Source organism: Mesocricetus auratus, unplaced genomic scaffold (assembly GCF_017639785.1).
Source record: "Mesocricetus auratus isolate SY011 unplaced genomic scaffold, BCM_Maur_2.0 Super-Scaffold_100007, whole genome shotgun sequence".
Lineage (NCBI taxonomy): Eukaryota > Metazoa > Chordata > Mammalia > Rodentia > Cricetidae > Mesocricetus > Mesocricetus auratus.
Window position 1 is genome coordinate 34,031,992 of NW_024429191.1, and position 21,406 is coordinate 34,053,397.

General features: G+C 44.2%; 1 protein-coding gene across 3 annotated transcripts in view; it reads right to left on the reverse strand.

Annotated features, from left to right (window-relative positions):
• Nucleotides 1–240: 240 nt before the first annotated feature.
• Cdc42se2 (CDC42 small effector 2) overlaps nt 241–21,406 on the reverse strand; it is a 76,272-nt gene continuing 55,106 nt past the window's right edge. For all 3 annotated transcript variants that reach the window (XM_040748666.1, XM_040748668.1, XM_040748667.1), the window contains 3 exons: nt 7,760–7,861; nt 2,950–3,065; nt 241–2,414 (listed from right to left, as the gene is read on the reverse strand). In XM_040748666.1, the coding sequence (XP_040604600.1) occupies nt 2,967–3,065; nt 7,760–7,861 (201 nt within the window). In that variant the 3' untranslated portion in view covers nt 241–2,414; nt 2,950–2,966. The remainder of the gene's footprint in view (nt 2,415–2,949; nt 3,066–7,759; nt 7,862–21,406) is intronic.

The following is a 21,406-nucleotide window of genomic DNA, read 5'->3' on the forward strand; positions in this document are numbered from 1 at the left end:
AAGGAAGGATTACAATGACAAACTTTGAACAGTTCTGCAGGTTGACATGAGGCATGAACACACAATCCTCTCACACCGCGCCAAGCAGCTTACATTTATTACTATTCAACAAGACAAAAGCCCTTTCAGTTGTCTGCATCCCTGGGCTGTCACTGAAGAGGCAGTGATGCCAGAAGGTTCTCTCTATATAAGTTCTGGTGAATAAAATTTCACTAAAAGGAAAAAAATCCAAGCCAGGACTAAAAGAAAACATTTATTGAATCAAAATCAATACTTTCTTTTTAATATCTACAAGCCAACAGTGAGCTCACTTTATTCAAGAATGAACACAATGTACAAAAAAAGTATGCTTATATTATAAAAATACGTCCATCTTCTCTTGCGGTGCCGAGCAGATCAAGGCAAGCCGCTCTACACCAACAGCTCTACTTAACCACAGGGAAGCTAATGGACAAACCTCCCAGGCCCACTGGAGAAGTTGCGCCCAGCATGTTGTTGCTACCAGAATCCGCATGGTGCAGTCTGCTGTGTCTCTCACTTACTAGTTGTTACCATGTATTTCAGAGAAGTATTAACAATATAATAAATTCTGGGTACAAAATCCTATTAGCTCCAATTTAAAAATGAGATGTGTTACTATGAGGGAACAAATGAGTTCCCAAGGTTTACAATCCCATGTAGGGAGGTGGGAAGTTTGCCTCCCTGCATCCTTGCCAGCATCCTTAAGCCTCCCAAAAAAACCCATCATGTACAAGGTTAGTTACTGTGTACATTTTCTTGACTTTACTGGAACCTTCGAGGGCACTAGGCAGGTGCACTGTGTACAGTGTCTCACTGTGCTGAGAAGAGGTCCGACTGAGGCAGCTGCAGGACCATCACAGGCTCCAGGAGCCTTTGGCTTATTCATGACTGGCCTTGGAGCAGCAGAGTGATGGGGGAGGGGACAATGGCTCCCTGTGCTGTCCCATCCATCAGTGCTGAAGATGCCAAGAAATCCCTGTCTGTCATACAGAAAGAGTTTGCACACAGCTAGGCCTTGGCAGGAACCTCACCCTGGCTAAGCAGAATGGCAAACTCAAGAGTGCAACGTCCACATGGTGAATTAAAGACAGTGAATTAAATGTTTCTTGACATGTGCTCAGGATTGACACCTATGAACGGTAAAATTGCAAAATCAAAGAACCAGGTCATCCAGTGTTCCACCCTACTGGTAAATTAAGTCCAGAGGAAATGTAGGAAAATCTTTCAGCTTTGCCAGCGCTGGCCTACTGGCTCTGCAGTCAGCATTCTCAGGACAGCAGCAGTGTTGGACAGAGACAGACGAAGGCAGAAGACAGAATGATCACAGTTTCTCTAGACGAGGGCCACACTGCCTTCAGCACTAACTTCAGTTAAGCTCACCTTCCAGACGAATGCTAAGCCTCAAAGGCAGTTGGAGAAGCTGGACTACAGGACCCAGCCACCTACACTCAGAGGGGAAGAGGAACAGAGCAGGACCTGAGCAAAGGCCTCTTGCTAACCACAGAAAGTCACCGCGAGGGCCGCTCCCTGTCGGGTTGCTGTTGGAAGCTGCCACGGCCTCCTAGTAAGTGGAACACTGGAAGGCCAAGGGCTCTGCAAGTCAAATCTGGTGCTGAGGCCAGAATTTAAACAAAACAGAAAGACAGCGCACAAAGAGTGAAGAGCTAACAGGACGACGACGCTGAGGAACTGGATGGGCTTCACCACACACTCAGATACATGACCATCTGCTCACAATCACAGGTCCTTACTTGCAAAATAAATACACTGAACATTTACAGCCACAAGACTGCCTCTGGAATGCAGGCTTTCTGTCACTGCTCTGATCAAACCAAGCCCCAACTCTGATTATCTGCAAAGAGCGTCCTCCAGGAGAGCAGCATCCTCAGGCCAGTGTCTGGCCTCCTGTGGGGGCCTCTGGGCAGCACCATGGAGCGTGCAGACATGCGCTCAAGTTTCCAACAGATGAAAAGGACTGTTGTGCTTGTGGGTCTCACACCTTCAGAAGAGACATAATCGGTGGCAGGAACCACAGTCTCCTGTAAAATCATAAGGCAGAGTGGCTGGAGGCGCGATGAAAGGGTTAAAATGCAAAATGACAAAACAGTGCTAGCAGTCACAAGAAGACCATGCTACGATCCGATCTATGTGGATTAGACATTGGAAATTCAGCTACTTCCAAAGAACTCTGTCAGAGTCCCAGGCATGCATGCCGCTGACGACAAGGCAGGTTGGACTGACGCTGCCTTCCTCGGAGCAGGAACGTCTTGCTGGAGATCACAGGGGTGAACAGGTTGCCGCCACACTTCTTTTTATAATTAAAATAAAAGAAATCCAATCACAAGACAAAAATATTATAGAACTGTGGACAGAGAAAATACAGAAATTCTGACCTACAAAACCAAAAGAAAAAAATTCAAATTATTACTTTTTAGGGTTTTTGTTTTGTTTTATACAGAGTCTCTCTACATAGCCCTGGCTGTCCTAGAACTAACCATTGTAGACCAGCCTGGCCTCAAACTCAGTCCCACCTAAGTGGGACTGCCTCCTAAGTGCTAGTATTAAAGGCATGTGCCAACTAGCCAAAAATGGAAATTATTCTGACCCTCTTAGGTAAATCCTTTTTCATCTGAAAAGCTTACATTGACTTACATATAAAATACCTCACTGCTCACGAGGCTGCCAGGCACAGTATTAGTCCTTCCATGTAAGAGGACACCAGCACCTTGCCACAGAACTGTAGGTTGACACCTCCTCCCTACCCAGATGCTGCCTGCCCTTCAAGGCCTTCCAATGAGGAGACAGCCTGACATTTAAACCTAAAATAAAGCATGCGTCCAGGCCACAAAGAAAGATCATCTGACTAAGTGAGCAGTTGTTTAAACCTCAAGACATAACTAAGGCTCACCCCAGCTCTGAGGTACTCACAGGTGATGGGACCAGGGCTATCCTGCTTTCGTGTCCACGAGCTGCATCTGCACGCTGGCGGCCATGCCGCCTCCATAGCCTCCTTTGGACTGCATTTGGTTCTGAATGGAGCTGACCTAAAACAAGACAGGGCGGAAAGAGTCTCAGCAGGGTCAGGTGGTGCAGCACAGCGATTTCCCTGCCAACTTTAGGCCATGTGTACAGGGAAAGCACAAACTCACTGTTCTTAAAAGACTGCTGATTTGGGATTGGGGATTTAGCTCAGTGCAAGGCCCTGGGTTCGGTCCTCAGCTCTGGGGGGGGGGGGGGGGAGGGACTGCTGATTTATTTATTGTGTATACAGTAGTGTGCCTGCAGGCCAGAAGAGGGCACCAGATCTCACTACAGATGATTGTGAGCCACCCTGTGGTTGCTAGGAATTGAACTCTGAAAAAACTTCTGGAAGAACAGTCTTAACCACTGAGTCATCTCTCCAGTCCACATACTCATTCCTAACACCTTAACTTTTCCCGGGTGTAATGCAAACCGTGAGGCCACTACTGAAAATTTGTTTGACTTCTTTTTTTCCCCCGTTTCTGTTCTTTTCCCTCAAGGAAGGCCTCATGTAGCCTAAGCTGGCCTTGAATTTGTGGTCATACTGCCTCCGTTTCCAAACGTGCCACCTCATTCTGACTGATGCACAGTCCTGATAGACTGATGAATGGAAGACACCCAGGTTCCAAAGACATACTGTAGGCCAAGTTCACTTTCTAATCGTCAGCCCCTGCACGGCAAGAAGAGCAGAGTCACGCTCCAATGGCCTCACGGTGTTGCAGCAAATGCACACACCACCTTTCAGTTTGTTGTCAGGGTTTCAACAGCGCTCCTGTAACTGAGAAACACTCTGGAAGTAGAGAGTGAGTTGGACTAGGGAGCTTGGAGGTGATGCCCAGTGATGACTCAGTCACATACTGGTGGGGCCCCTTGAAGGGTCACCTCCCAGAGCTGAGACTTGTTCATAAATCTATTTACTGAGCGCTACTGAGCACTTACTGGGACATAAAGGAAGCATGGGGCCCTTTTCACTGGTGATCCTAAGTCAATATTTTATGTTTAAAGAAAGTGATGAGGCTTGCGTAAGTGATTTCTGGAGAAAGTAAGGAGACACCTTCCGGGGCCACTCCCATTACTCTGGGACACTGACTTCCATGGAGTATCTCACCCCAGCGGGGTTGCACACACTACCACTCAACACCCATATTCACAGCTGATGGTTGCTTTAGGGAAGGATACAGAGCCTGTCTTTAAGTTATCGGGCATGACCCCCATCCACACCCCTTTGTGACTCAGCCCCAGTAACAGTCTACAGTCAACACGCAACAGTCTCTGTGTGCTCCAGGTCAACCTGCTCAACACTTGCGAACTCATAAAGCCACACAAGTCTAAGAAGAAAAAGGTGTGTTTCCTCAAGCAAAACAAATGGTTCTGCAGTGTCAAACTGAAGGGTCAGGGTTTTCTAATAAGTGACCCATCAGTGCTGACAGCAGTCATATGACTGCATGTGGACAGTGTTTTAAAACTACTACTAAAGGATCACAGAGCTCCTGGCAAGAAGCTGAAATTAAAAAGTAAGCTTGCAGATGTGGCAGTTCACACCGGTAAACACAGCACCAACACATCAAAAGTAAGTCAGAGCTGGAGAGATGGCTCAGTGGTTAAGAGCACTGGCTGCTCTTTCTGAGGACCTGGGTTCAATTCCAAGCACCAACATGGTGGCTCACACCTGTCTGTATCTCCAGTTCCAGGGGATCAGGCATCCATGGCAAAACACCAATGCACATAAAATAATGTATGTGTACACGCACACACGCAAGCACGCACCAGCAAAGCAGCCTTGGAAAGAGCTTAGTATTCAGTGGGGCCATCAATGCTGTAGTGCAGGCCAGGCAGGCACCTCACACAGGGGCCTGTTCCTAATTACAGCTGCTCCAGTGTCAGAACACAGATGGGGTGGGAATGTCTCTCTGGATAAATAGCATTTCTATTCATGGTTTTGTCTCATTGCCGCTATTCTGAGACAGAAAAACACAATTTCTCTCACAGGCAGGTTTACTTAAGTGGAACTGTCAACAAGAACTCAGCATTCTACAGGGGAGCAGCAGGATCATTCAATGAAATCACTACCAAAAAGACATATTGTCCCTACAGAAAGTATGCCAGTCCCAGAGAAGACTCCAGTGGCTCAGAGGGCAGAACCTGCTGCCACCTGATGTTGTCAACCCAAAAGGTTCCACCCCAGCCAGGGCAAGCAGTAGACCTCACAAAGTGCACTTACTAACAGTAAGATGCTAAGCACAGATTTAAAGAAAATTCTCAACTCTGCACAAACAAAAGTCACAAGCACTACCAAACACCACAAGCTAGATTTAATCTTAAGAGGTAGCTAAGTAATGTGCCAGTATCCACCAGCCTGATACAGGAGCCCAAGTTCAAGACCAGCTTGGCCTCCATCTTTAGAACCTGTCTCAAACTGCCACACCTGGCCAGTGTTTCTCAGTTTCTCTTCTTCTGCTGCATGCAGATCCAGAAGTGAAGATATTTATTGACAAAAGATAATAATATGATAAATGTGCAACACCTGTTCTATAACCAGATTACAATAAGCACACTAACTAGAGAGGGCTCAAAGACCCCTGCTGTTTTCGCCCTGCCATCTAGCAAACAGGACAGCTGTTTCTCTCTAGACATTGTGACACTCAACAACACAGCCAGTGAAACAAGTCCTTCCACAGACTGAAAATGGGAGTGACAAATGGCTCCCTTGTTTTCTAGTCACTGAGGGGACAAGTGGGCTTGCGTGCCCCAGACACTCATTACCCAGTCTAACCCAGCTCTGTTGATCCTGGCTGGGGAGTTTGAACAAAACTGAAGTAGACTGAAAGAAAATGGTCCCCACAGGCTCCTAGGGAGTGGCACTATTAGAAAGTCACTGGGGGTGGGCTCTGAGGTCTCAGCTGCTGACACCTGGCCAGTGTTTCTCAGTTTCTCTTCTGTTGCTGCCTGCGGATCCAGATGCAGAACTCTCAGCTCCCTCTCCATCACCATGTCTGTCTGCATGCCACCATGCTTCCTGCCATGATGATAATGGACTAACCCTCAGAACTGTAAGCCAGCACAATTAAATTTTTTCTTTATATGAGTTGCTGTAGTCATGGTGTCTCTTCATAGCAACAGAAATCCTAAGACAGCAGCAGTCTAATTCTGCTTCTACAACAGTGTCAGTGAAGTGACACCTGGGGTCACTCTAGGCATCATGTTTCCTAAGGAGCACAAGGAGAGTGGCTCTGGAAGTGCCCTCCCTTGGTGTCCTTAGATGAACACTACAGAGGAGTCCAGGAGAACCAATGAGCCTACGGTCTACTCTGGCACATAGTAAATCTCTATGTAAAAGACAGCAGAGTCTCCGTCCTCATTTCAGGTACTTTATAACTAATTGCTCAATGTGGCAAATGTCTGCTACTCTGCCTAAAGGGATGTGTGCAAATCCCACTATCTGCTCAGCAGGAAAGAGCTTAACCACAGTAGCCAACATCACCAGGATTGTAACATCTTCCTTCACAGAAATGCTGACAACTTAAGAAGCAGAATCAACAGACATGAATGTGGGGCTAGAGAGACGACAGCTCAGTGGTTAAGAGTGACATAGCTCGCCAGGCGGTGGTGGCGCACACCTTTAATCCCAGCACTCAGGAGGCAGAGGCAGGCGGATCTCTGTGAGTTCAAGGCCAGGCTGGACCGACAGCCTCCAAAACAATACAGAGAAACCCTGTCTCGTAAAAACCAAAAAAAAAAAAAAAAAAAAAAAAAAAAGAGTGACATAGTTCTCGCAGAGGTCCCAAGTTCTGTTCTGTTCCTAGCACCCAACCACATCAGGTGGCTCACAACCTCCAATGTGAGGGAATCACACTGCCGCCTCCTGGCCTCTGCACGCGTGTGACACGCGCACACAAACATCCATAATAACTAAATCTTAAGAAGAGTATGTGAAAAGTAGTTCACTACAAGAGGGTAAATATTAATTTTTATTTTTTTGGCATAGACAGGGTGTCTATGCAGCCCTGGCTGTCCTTGAATTCACTATGTAGACAGGCTGGCCTCGAACTCAGAGGTCCTCTGAGCAGTGGGATTAAACACTGTGCCTCGCTTAAATTCTGATTTCAAAGCTCACCTGCAAGTCCCATGGTGGGGACATAAGAATGAATCGATTGTTAACTAACCCATATGAAATCCAAATCCAAGATTTATGTTCACACTGAGTGTCTGTTCCTGCATGAAGAGATCTGACTTGCATATAACCAATCACATTTCCAATAAACATTAAGTCACCTGTATTGTATCTAGAGCATTTTTTTTAAAAGAAGATTTATTTATCTATTGTGAATACAACATCCTGCCTCCATGTATATCTGCACGCCAGAAGAGGACACCGGATCTCACCATGGATGGTTGTGAGCCACCATGTGGTTGCTGGGAAACGAACTCAGGACCTCTGGAAGAGCAGTCCAAGCTCTTAACCTCTGAGCCATCTCTCCAGCCCCTCTAGAGCATATTTAACACAGTGTTAATACTGTAAAATAACTGCTAGATGGTACTGCTAGGGAGGGACAACAGGGAAGGTCTGTGCAGATAGTGTTTTGCTTTGTTGCCCCCCTACCTGTGACTGGCATAATCTTGTTCAGAACTCACTTGATATGACATTATTAGAAGGGACAGACATAACAAGTATAAACAAATCATTTTAAAGGTTTGAGTCTGTCAAGAACACACTTACTGAGTTCATCCCACTAAACAGGTCTCCGGATCCTACATGAGCCGTGTGCACAAAGTTGGTTGGCTCTCCAATCATACTCCGGTCAATCCGTCGTCGCCTTTTCTAAAATATGAGAAATAATGTGTTGAGAAAAATGGTCTTATTCTTCCACAATAGTCTGAAAATCCAATTCTCATACTTTTAATTTCTCTCTCTGAAACAATGAAACATTAAAAATCTAGAGAATGAGTAGTCAAGATGGCTTAACCAGTAAAAACACTTGCCATACACATCCTAAAGCCTGTGCACGGAGTCCACACAGTGGAAAGGGAACTAACTCCCACGATGCTGTGGTATATGCAACCATACAACTACAGCTTCATCTGGAAGAAACATCTGGACATTTTTAGCACAAAGCACTAAGTAATAAGCTAAGCTACCTGGTGACACATACCTGCAACCCCAGCACTGAGGAGGCTTGCAAGGACCTTGGGTTTGAGGCCAGCTTTGGCAACACTGTAATACTTTTTCAAAACAAAACTTAAAAAAATAATACTTTTTTGAACTCAAGAAATCCAGTGACAGAGAGGGAGGACTGATGACCAAAGGGGTTAAGACTGGGCTGGTTTAATCCCCAGAAACAGCTGACCTGACAAGGGGTAGTAGCTCTTGAATCCCAGACAGATGCCTGAATGTGGGTATCAGTGAGGAGGCCTAGGTAATCTATTGAGCCTTCAGTAGTAGATCAGTATTTATCCCAGGTATACAAATGGACTTTGGGCTCCCATCCTGATGGGGAAATCCTGTGTATATGTCAATAAAGCACTGTTGGCCAATAGGGAAGCAAGATAGGTGGGACTAGGAATCGAGGAGGACTCTGGGTAGGAGAAACACAGGAGTCATCATGTAGCCCGCCAGAGAAGTAAGATGTCCATCCGGTAAGAGAAATACTTAGATGGGATTACATACTTAAGTCAGAGCTAGCCAGTAAGAAACAAGCAAGGCCAACAGCTTCATAATTAATACAGCATCTTGTGTGTTATTTGGGGACTACAACACAGCAGAGCCTAGGTGACTGGTGGGGAAAAACCAAAGCGGCAGACAAGAAAAAGTCTTCTCTCTACACCATCCAATAATGAGAGCTGCATTCTCACCCTGGACTCTTGGGGGAGGGTCTAGGCCCTGCCCTGGGTGAAATGACAGACTATGGACACCCCCATGGAGGGCCTCACCCTCCCTGGGGAAAAGAGGGGATCTTGGAGGGGTTGGTGGGAGGAGGGCACAGGAGGAGGGGAGGGAATGGGAGAGGGACCTGGAATTGACATGTGAAGCAACCTTGTTTCTAATTTAAATTTAAAAATTGAAAAAATATATTTAAAAAAAGGTACTAACTTTCCAATAAACAACAGCAAAAAAAATAATAATACTTTTTTTTTTTTAAAGGCAGGGTCTCGTGTGGTCCAGGTGGGCCTTCAACTCCCAATCATCCTGCCTCTCTCTCCCAGATTTTGAAATTAGAGGAATTCACTGCCATGGCTAGTTGAAAAATAGATGTCTGAGGAAATATTTTATCTGACTGAAACATTACACATATAAACATGGAACACTATATAATGTGTATGTTTATATCAAAAATAACTTATAAGACAAATGTAAAATTACCCTCATCATTAGGTAAGACTATGTGTGATTTGACCACAGTGCTCTTGATTTTAACAGAACTGTCTAGCTCTTGTTAGCAAGTTGATCATATTCTGATGTCACTACTTGGATTGTATCCAACCACCCTCCACACAATGGAATGAATCTGTCATTCAGCAGGCCCGCGGGGGAGGGGCAAGAGTTAGTAGTGGTCTGTTCACTGCATTGTGACTAACGTCCTATCCAAATTCAACAAGGGTAGGGCTTGCTTCCTAGGTTTTTGTTTTTCAAGACAGGGTTTCTCTGTAGCTTTGGAGCCTGTCCTTGCACTCACTCTGTAGACCAGGCTGGCCTCGAACTCACAGAGATCCACTTGCCTCTGCCTCCCGAGTGCTGGTATTAAAGGTGTGCACCACCAATGCCTGACCTGCTTCCTAGTTTTTGACAACCACATTTTAGTTTTGTGATAGAATCTCGCCTATACAGTCAAGGCTTGTCTAGAACTCACTGCTCCTGCCTCAGTCTCCTGAGTGCTGAGATTACTGGTATCACCACTCTCGGCTAGACACCCTGTGTCAGGACTGCCCCTCCCAGATATGACACTAAGAGCAAATACCAGTGTAACTGGGTCACTGTCCTCACAGCAGCCTGCTCACCACTCCAAAATCTGCAGCAAACCAGACTGCAGGAACTGAACCTCAGGACACGACATTGCAAAACCACACAACTGCAATGTTGCTGCCACATGAGTGAGTCCTAGAGTCTGGCATGGCAGCTTGTCTGTCAGAATGTGATTTTCTGTAGCACACACAAGGGAAGAGGACATGTACATGGCAGAAACTGGCTCATGGTCTTGACTTTCATTGTTGCAGAAGAAGCCTAAAAGTAGATGAATACTTTTCTCTGGAGACTCTGATTCCCCTGAGCTCAGTGATGGCTCAAGCATTCTCTGAGTTATAACAGTGGACAACAGTGATTCTGAACCTTCTTGTAACAGTGTGACAACAGTGATTCTGAACCTTCTTGTAACAGTGGACAACAGTGATTCTGAACCTTCTTGTAACAGTGTGATAACAGTGATTCTGAACCTTCTTGTAACAGTGGACAACAGTGATTCTGAACCTTCTTGTAACAGTGGACAACAGTGATTCTGAACCTTCTTGTAACAGTGGACAACAGTGATTCTGAACCTTCTTGTAACAGTGGACAACAGTGATTCTGAACCTTCTTGTAACAGTGTGATAACAGTGATTCTGAACCTTCTTGCTGTTGCATGCTCACTTGCTCACTGTGTTCCCTCAGCCGGTGATGAAGGCTAGAGGCTGACACTGTCTTCCTCAAAGTTTTTTAAAGTTTTTAAAAAATGTTTTAAAAATTTATTCTTTGAGAACTTTTTATATGTATGCCCTATATTTTGATCTTAGGCCTTCTCTATCACCACTGAACCCGTTACCCCCCATAAAGCCCTTCTCACTCTTACTTTCATGTCCATTAATGACCCACTGAACTTAGAGGTGTTTACATAGCATGGTTGTGGTAGGCCTTATTTTAGACTTTTTTTTTTACAATTCCATATCCATATAAACAGAATTTATACACACTACCCAATAATTCTCTCTCACTCTATCGCTTAGATGGCTCTGTGTGTGTGTGTGTGTGTATGTGTGTGTGTGTGTGTGTGTGTTGAGACAGGATCTCTTTACATAGCATAGCCAGGCTGTCCTGAAACTCACTATGTAGACCAGGCTGGCTTCCTGAGTGTCAGGATTAAAGGCATGCACCACCAAGTTCAACCTAACTCTGTTTTTGAGACAAGGTCTCTTACTGGACTTGGAGCTCACTGACTGCTAATTTGGCTGATCAGCTTCAAGGATCTTCTCTATTCTTTTCCCTGGGCTTACAGATATGCATGGCTTTTTATGTGGGTGCTGGGAATTCAAACACAGATAATGGGTCTGGAGAGATGGCTCAGCAGATAAAAACATTGGCTGCTCTTGCAGAGAACCTGGGTTCTATTCCCAGCACCCACATGACAGCTCATACCTGTCTGTAATTCCAGTTTTAGGGGTTCCAACACCCTCTTCTGGCCTCCTCAGGAACCTGTACACACACAAGGTGCAAGTTACACATGCAGACAAAAACTCCCACACACATAAAACAAACTCTTCGGTCTGAGTCAGTGGAGGCCACTTACCAGCTGCAGTTCGAGACCAGAGATCTTTTTTTTTTTTTCAGTAGCAGCAACAGTAAAAATAATAATTATCACTATTATTGGGGGAGGCCTGTGCCAGGGCACACCTGTGGACATCAGAGAACAACTGTGGAGTCTGTTCTCTGCTTCCACTCTATATGGGTCCTTGGGATTGAACTTAGGTCACTGGGCCTGTATGGCAAGTACCATGACCCATTATGCCATCTTTCTCCCTGGTCCTTATGATGGCTTTTCAAGAGCGCACTCTTAGATGTCACTGACATGTGTTTAAGCTTCTGTGAGCACTTGCAGTGCTAGCTTCTAACACAGTGGGTCCACACTGTCACCTGTGTCTTTTTCTGTACTATTTGACACAGGTCTCGCTATGTAGTCTTAGCTATCCTGGAACTCCCTATGTAGATCAGGGAAGACATTACACAGAGCCTCAAACTCAAGACATCCTCCTCTGCCTCCCAAATCCTGGGATTAAAAGTGTATATCACCACACCCAGGTCATTTGTGCTTTATTTCTCTAAACTTAACCTCTAAGCCTGTAGAAAGAGTCTTGAGATTTAGACTTAAAAGGTATCAGAAAACCAAGAGAAGCACCAGACCGTCTGCCCATGCTTGGTTTACCCAGATTCAGTTTGTCTATCTGCACCCACCACACTCATCTTACTTCCCTCCCCACTATTCCTGTTTGGGTCAATAAAGCATAATTGTGTAAAAGAACCTTAAGAACCAAAGCAAAGAGGATATGGCAGTAGTTTGTTCCCCTTTTCTTTTTGCTAATAACCGTTAAATTTGCCTTCGCAAGCTGTTCATTCCAGTTCACCCATCTATAGTACTCCAAATCATGGTCAATTCCCCAGCATTTTCAATGAAACAAATTATTAGTTTCTGGCCTAGTAATATCAACGAGGGTAGTGGCACAGCCTTCAAGGTTCTTGGCAAACACCATCACAATGAGAAGAGGTCAGCAGCTGTATCCCCTGGTGCAGTAGACCTGTAGGACTGGAGCCATCTCCCAAGGTTTCACAGGAACCACACGTGTAAGAGCAACTGCCTCTGCTGTGAGGGTGGCCAGCCAGCCAGAGACCTGACATACATATTCTGGAGTCATCTTCCAGGCATCCTCGGTTCTACCATCCTGGCCCTGAAGACCCTCTCCATGTCTACCAATAACTTCTGGTGCCTGGGAGGGATTGCACATTGCCCACATCCCCACACCAAGTGACTCAAGGGACAGGGGAAGGACAGCCACTGTAGTACTACCCTCCAGCACATTCAAGTCCTAGGGGAGGATGTGCAAACACATTCCAAAGGGCCACTCTCACAGAAAAAAGCAAAGGTGGGAAGACCCCAGTATACTTTTTTTCACAAAGGTACACGGCTGTCCACTGAGTCCTAAGACCTTATGGTGGGGGAGATGAGAAAGGAGAGGGCGGGGGACAAACACACTAGCCCACACTCAACAGTGAGCACAGGCCATCCTCTTAAAAGTCCCTGATCTACGGTCATCACGTGTCTGTCGGGTTTCCTGTCGTTCATGTAAAAGGATTCCTACAGTATGTGCTCTCCTTTACACAGGGCAGTAATTTTGGGAGTGGTGACTGTTACAGCATATACCAAGAGTTGTTTAATCACAGAACTCTGCAACAAGCCAAACTAAATCTGAATTCCTTACTACATCACATCTCAATCAACTGATTTTCCCCCACTGTCCCATAAACACATTTTTAAAGTCTACAGAGCTCATGAAGGCAAGGCTTACAAGGTGGTGAGACCTCTGTGTTTATTACTGACGCTCCAACTATGATGCAGAAATTCCATGGAAAGAGACATTTGCCTAATCACCTCTACTGTAGCACAACTATTCACGTCTGTGCCTCTGACCTCTGATCTTATGCAGAATGAAAAGCATTTTAAGTATGGCAGGGATTATTTGGGTGGCTGGCAGCTCATATAAGAGCTAAGTGTTACAGGAAACACAGTGCCTCTACTCAACGTCCACATGGTGGGGCTGAGAGCTCCCTCTCAAGCTTCCTGTTTGCTTTGCTGAGGCCCAGCTCTGGAATTCCCCTGGCTGCTGACAACTGCATCCGTGTTTGTACTGAATTTTTAATACCATGCACTTGAAAAGTGTGCTGTTCCTTAAAAAAAAATTCACTTTATGTCTGAAAAATACTGTGTGTTTAGTGGTTGGAGGGTGTCCTTCTGTGTAGCCCTGGCTGGCCTGGAATTTGCAATCCTTCTGCCTCATGCTCTTCAGTACAGCCAGCCCTGGATGCTATCAGCCTCCCTCTCATCTGTAGAGTCTTATAGCACAGAAAAATCTTTTCCCCAATTGTCAGGTTTTCCTTGTAGAAGGTGAGCATGATGAAACCTCTCCTCTTTCCTGTGAAGAGAGCTAGGCCTCAGCTATAATCTGCCGTGCACATTTTATTTATGAATTACTAACCGAACAAAACAGCCTGGCCTGGAACTGTGGGGCCTCTCCCTACTCCCACCTTACCACTGGGAGCAGGAGAATGCTCTGACTATGTGTTAATAGTACAGATGGAAAGATTCGTAAAAATGTTTTCTAAAATGATGTATGTTTGTGTATGCAAGCATTTATAAATGTGTGTACACAGGCACCCAGAGGACAGAAGAGGATGTGAGACCTCTTGGAACTGAGTTACAGTAGGTCATTGTGAGCCGCTCAACTTGGGTGATAGGAACTGAACTCAGGTCCTGTGGAAGAACAGCCAGTACTCTTAACCAAATCAATGTATTATTAATTCTGGGTAATTAAACTCTAACACTCCTTAGTTACAGAAATGGGTGTAATAAGCATTTCATTCTAAACTTTACCAGCCTTTACTGATTTGTTTGCTTGTTTTTTCTCAAGACACAGTTTCTCTGTGTAGCCCTGGCTGTCCTGGAGTTCACTTTGTAGACGAGACTGGCCTCAAAGTCACAGAGACCTGCTTGCCTCTGCCTCTGAGTGCTGGAAGTAAAGACGTGCGCCACCACCACCTGGCCTGGCCCTATTACTGATTTAAAAGGAATGAAATGGAACTTTTTTACTTGTATATCAAAGTCATGTGACCTGACCACAATTACCTCGAGGGCTTGATCCTCCATTTTTTTCAGGTTCATAAAATCCAGGAATTTAAAAAAAAATTCCATACTACTGGTGTTAGAGAAGCAACTTTACTTTGACCATTTAAGAATTCATGACCAAGAAAGACATAGACTTTCATGCCATCACTGCACAGCAGAACTTGTAATTACAGACTCTTTTTCTAAATAAACACAACAATCTCCCAGATGTGGTCAGATGGCTTACAAACAATAAGATCTTTTGAGCAATGTTTTACTCATAAAAGCTGCCAGTGAACATGAGCTCTTCACGTGACCTGCAGATAGAGGACTGTGGTATGACGCGAGGCAACTGGGACAGGAAAATAAAGCTAGCACTTATTTGCCAACTTATTTGAAAACAGTTGTTTTTCTTCTCATTCATCAAAAAGGGTTTTCTGACTTTCTTTCCATGCTAATTATTTGTGGCAACAGACAGTACAACCAAGGTCAAGGTGTAGCCGCACACACCTGTAATAATCAATAATGCTGTCTGGGAAATGGCTTGGAATAAAATATTCCAGAAGAGCATGACTATCACCCAGGGGGGAGACCTCAAGTGCTGATTAAATATGGCTGCCTCAGCTCTCTTCCACGCAGTGACAGATGGGGACAGAGTGCTTACTTTGGGGTTTGATGCACTTTTCTGATCTAGAGTTACCAGAGTTACATTAAGGGCTTCTGTGTGCTTGCACGCCCCCTGGAGGCTGACACTGCTCTCTCTCCCTCTCTCTCTCCCTCCCTCTCCCTCTCCCTCTCCCTCTCCCTCTCCCCTCTCCCTCTCCCTCTCCCTCTCTCTCTCTCTCTCACACACACACACACACACACACACACATGCACGCACGCACGCACAAGCTCGCACAGAGACCCGCCTTTCAGGAGACCCAGACATCTCGTAGGAAGTTTCCGACAGGGATTTTTCTCAGACCCCACTGTAAAAGAAATTAATAAACAAAATGAAATAGAAAAAAAATACAGGTGTTTGGGGATTGAAGCAGGAAGACTCCAGGTTCCAGGACAGTCTAGGGTGTACAGAAGTCCCAACTTGTTCCACAGTTCCCCAAAGGTAACTATTTCTGAACTGTGCATTCAAGTCTACAGCATGGAATACAGCTACCTTGGGGGCACTAAAATTTTTCTGATGAGACAGGAAGAAAATACAAAAACTACTGTTTATATTTTTCATTATTTTTAAAGATTTTAAGTCCTACTGATGTTTACTATACAGGTTTTCATGAGGTATTAAGACCATTGATTTCTACAAAGTTATTAAAAACAAAATAAGCAGAAAGTTGGATTATATTAATACTTAACCACACTTGAAACTGAATCTATCAATGAGAAGATGTATAGCACAGCTTTGCAAGATAGATTCCCTTACAGACACGTGCCTTTCAAAATGCCATACTGACTAAGGTGATTTGAATAAGAATGGCCCCAATAGGCTCATATATTTGAATGCTAGTCATCAGGGAGTAGCACTACTGGAGAAGGACTAGGAGGTGTGGCCTTGTTGGAGAAAGTGTGTGGGGAGGCAGGGAGATGTAGGGGTGAGCCCACAAAACTCTTCATGCCCATAAGGCCAGGAGTAGGGAAATAAGCACAGGTTAGGATAAAAGGAAGTGAAAGAGAAAACGAAATCCTCTTCTCTTTTTGGAAGCCTGCCACACTTCAGACCCCCCCAGCTTGTGTGTAAGTTCTTTCTCTGGTAAATAAATATGTTATATTCCATATTGCATTGACCTCTCTTGTCAGGGAGGCACACCTTTGAGATCTCAAAAGTGCATGCTAGGCCTCGTTCCCTTGTTCCCCTCTGCCCCTCTCTCTGCCTGCAGAGTAGGATGTTGCTCTCAGCTACTGCTCCAGTGTGAGCATGCTGCCATGCTCCCTGCCATGATGTTAATAAACGAACCATCATACGACTGGCTCTAAAACTATAAGCAAGTCCCCAATTAAATGCTTTCCTTTATAAAAAGTGGCCTTTGTCGTCACACTGTCTCTTTACAGCAGCAAAACAGTTAAAAGACGCTGGCTTTATGCTGCATATGCTATGGACAAAAGAGTGGAAGAATTGAATTGGGGAATTTTATTTCAAGGAATTTCTAATTTGTGCATCATCCTGAGATCCATAACCTAGCAGTCAAATAAGTCAGTATTGTGCATATTGAAATCAGATAACACAAGACTAAAATTCAATACAGGACCCTAATATTTATTCAGTGAGACCCTATGTCAAAGGAAAAAAAAGAAGAGAACAATGGAGAAATTGAGGAGGACAATTAGAGTCAACCTCTGGTACACACAAGCATACACTCAAGTATGCATGTGCATGAGAACACACACACACACACACACACACACACACACACACACACACACACACACACACACGACCCAAAGTCATAAGAGAGTTTAAGGCCAGCCTGATTTACCTGAGACCTTGACTTTAAATAAATAAGCTTTTGCAGAATTAGTCTGCAAATGAAGACACATATTCGGTTTCATGATTATAAACTCAATGCAATTCTAACTGAAATCTCAGTAAGTCTTTTTGAAACCCTGACAGACCAACTTTGAAATTTGTATCAAAAATTCCACTAAGACCAGCCAAACATAAAATAAGAACAAAGGACAGATCTGCCCTCCCAGAAACCAGGACAGTAAAAGTAGGAAAAAGAGACCATGACATTAGCATGATGCTGAGCTCATGAAAAACAGAATGAATAGACTCTGCATATGACTCACACATGACATGTGGCCACAGATGAGTATTTCCAAACATTTTAGTACCTGCTGCTAACAAAGACACTTACGTAGCATGCCTACAATACACTATAACAGATCCATCTATGACAGACTACCAAATCAGGGGCTAAGTTCAGTGAGGTAGACAGAGAAGGACACAGGAAGGCATCTGCCATCAGCCTCTGGCTTCCATAAGCATGTACACACATGCAGTCAACAGTCTGTATTCAGAATACTAAAAATATGCCTATGAATATGAAATACAGAAAATCACACTAATCAAAAACATATCAAGATACGCTTAACGTTGTGTTGGAGGTGTAGCTGAGTTGACAGAGCACTTGCCTAGCACGAAAGCCCAGATCTAAGTGTGGAAGCTGACCTGAAATTCAAGCATTAGGGAGGTGGAAGCAGGAAGATTAAAGACACAAGTCAGTGCTGGGCCTGGTGGCAAAAGTTTTTACTTCCAGCACTCTGGAGGCAGCCTGGTCTATATATTGAGTTCCATGACAGTCAGGGCTATGTTTGTTTGGCCAAACAAACAAACAAACAAACAACAACAAAAAAGCTCAAGATCATCTGGGAGGCTAGTCTGGGATACATGAGACCCCATTTCAAAAATAAAGAGGTTAGCAAGATGGCTCAGTAGGTAAAGACACTTGCTGCCAAGCTTAAGGATCTGTGTTCAATGCCCAGGATCCACATAGTAGAGAGGGAGAATTGACCTCCACAGTTGTTCTCTGACCTCCACTTGTATGTCATGGCACACACATGCCTCCCCCAAATAAATATATACTGTAATAACATTTTTAAAAATTGAGAAAGGGTCAGGCATTGGTGGTGCACGCCTTTAATCCCAGCACTCAGGAGGCAGAGGCAGGTGGATCTCTGTGAGTTCGAGTCCAGCCTGGTCTACAAACGAGTTCCAGGACAGCCTCCAAAACAATACAGAGAAACCGTTTCAAAAACAACCAAAAAAAATTTAGAAAGGGCTGGGCATGCTGGGCAGTGGTGGCGCACACCTTTAATCCCAACACTCAGGAGGCAGAGGCAGGAGGATCTCTCTGAGTTTGAGGCCAGCCTGGTTTACAGAGTGAGTTCCAGGGTAGCCAAGGCTACACAGAGAAACCCTGTCTCAAAAACAAAAACAAACAAGAAATTAAGAGGAGTCCAGGGAAGCAGCTGTTCCACCGGCAGCATCAGGTAAACAGGCCGGCTTCCCGGCCTGTGCTCCAGTGCCTGCAGATCGCCTGGGAACTGCACAGAGCTCCCAATCCCGACAGGAGCCAAGCACCCCAGACTCCAGATCTTCTCTCCCACCAACGAGACCAGGAAACCAGAGGAGGCAGGGAGACCAGGGGAGTAGCTGTTCCGGATCAGGTACAACAGGACCCAGCATAGGGTCCAGGGGACCAGGTAGGAGGCTAAGCGCCCCAGATTCCTGCTCTTCTTCTCCACCCATGGGACCAGCATTTGGACAAGGAATAGAAGAACCACCAGATTATTGGACTTGCTAGCACCCACCAAAAGGGAACTCTGGTCCCCAGACCAGTAAGGGGCTCTTTCTGCACCCACTAGAAGAAGAGATGGGAAAGAGACAATACAAAAACACAGTCAGCAACAGAAAAACAAATATGACACCGCCAGATTCTAGAGACTCCACACCAGCAAGACCCCAACATTCTAATGCGAACGAAGAAGAGAACGACCTTAAAAGCACTTTCATGAAAATGATAGAGGCCCTAAAAGAGGATATAGGAAAATCCCTCAAAGAAATGGAAGAAAAAACAAACCAAAAAATGCAAGAAATGGAAGAAAAAAACAAACCAAAAAATGCAAGAATTGGAAGAAAAAACAAACCAAAAAAGGCAGGAAATGGAACAAAAAGCAAACCAAAAAATGCAAGAAATGGAAGAAAGAACAAACCAAAAAATTCATAAATGGCAACAAACGGACGAAAAGATAAATAGAAAATTGCAAGAAGCAATGCAAACACTGCAAGGGTTGAAAACTGAAATAGAGACATTAAAAAAAAACACAATCTGAAGAAAGGCAGAAAATAGAAAAGCTGGACAAACAGTCAGGCACTACCAATACAAGCATTACCAACAGAATAGAAGAGATGGAAGAGAGAATCTCAAGTGTTCAAGATACACTAGGAGAAATGGATTTATCAACCAAAGAAAACCTTAAATCCAACAAATCCTTAACACAAAACATCCAGGAAATATGGGACACCATGAAAAGACCAAACCTAAGAATAATAGGTATAGAAGAAGGAGAAGAAATCCACCTCAAAGGGGCAGAAGGCATATTCAACAAAATCATAGAAGAAAACTTTCCCAACCTTAAGAAAGACATACCAATGAAGATACAAGAAGCCTACAGAACACCAAATAGAGTGGACCACAAAAAAAAAAAAATTCCCTCGCCACATAATAATCAAGACCCCCAAACATACAGAATAAAGAAAGAATATTAAGAGCAGCTAAGGAAAAAGGTCAAGTAACATATAAAGGCAGACCTATCAGAATTACACCTGATTTCTCCATGGAAACTCTGAAAGCCAGAAGATCCTGGATAGATATTCTACCTACACTAAGAGACCATGGATGCCAGCCCAGACTACTATACCCAGCAAAGCTCTCAATCACTATAGACGGAGAAAACAAGATATTCCATGACAAAACTAGATTCAAGCAATATGTATCCACTAGCCCAGCCCTACAGAAAATTTTGGAAGGAAAACTCCAACCCAAGGAAGCTAACTACAACCAGAAAAACATAAGCATTAGAGAATCCCTCTCTACCAACAGCCAAAAGAACAAAGGGGTGAAATTCCACACATAATTCCACCACCAACAACCATCGCAAATCGAAGAAGGATGAGCAATCAATGGTCATTAATATCCCTCAATATTAATGGCCTTAACTCACCCATAAAAAGACACAGACTAGCAGAATGGATTCGAAGACAGAACCCTTCCTTCTGCTGCATACAAGAAATACACCTCACCCTCAAAGACAGACATTACCTGAGAGTTAAAGGTTGGGAAAAAAATTTTCAATCAAATGGACCCAAGAAACAAGCAGGGGTAGCAATCCTAATATCTAACAAACTAGACTTTAAAATAAAATCAATCAAAAGAGATGAAGGAGGTCATTACATACTCATCACAGGTGAAACCCACCAAGATGAAGTGTCTATCCTGAACATCTATGCCCCAAATACAAAGGCATCCACATTCGTTAAAGAAACATTATTAGAACTTAAATCTCATCTAAAGCCCCACACAGTTATAGTGGGAGATTTCAACACACCACTCTCACCACTAGACAGGAATACCAGACAGAAACTCAACAAAGAAGCAAAGGGTCTAATAGAAGTAATGACCCAACTGGGATTAACAGATATCTATAGAACATTTCATCCACATAAAAAAGAATATACCTTCTTCTCACCACCACATGGAACCTTCTCAAAAATCGACCACATACTTGGCAACATATCAAACCTCAGCAGCTACAAAAAAATTGGAATAACTCCATGCATCTTATCAGACCAAGATGCTTTAAAATTAGAATTCAACAACAACACAAATTGCAGAAAACCTACAAACTCATGGAAATTGAATAATGCTCAACTGCACCATCCCTGGGTCAAAGAGGAAATAAAAAAGAAATTAAAGACTTCCTCGAATTCAATGAGAATGAAGACACAACATACCCGAACCTATGGGACACTTTGAAAGCAGTGCTACGGGGGAAGTTCATAGCACTAAGTGCTCACATGAAGAAACAGGAGAACAGTTATACCAGAGAATTAACATCACAGCTGAAAGCTCTAGAACACAAAGAAGCAAACTCCCCCAGGAGGAGTAGACGCCAGGAAATAATCAAATTGAGGGCTGAAATCAATAAAGTAGAAACCAGGAAAACAATACAAAGAATCAATGCAACGAAGA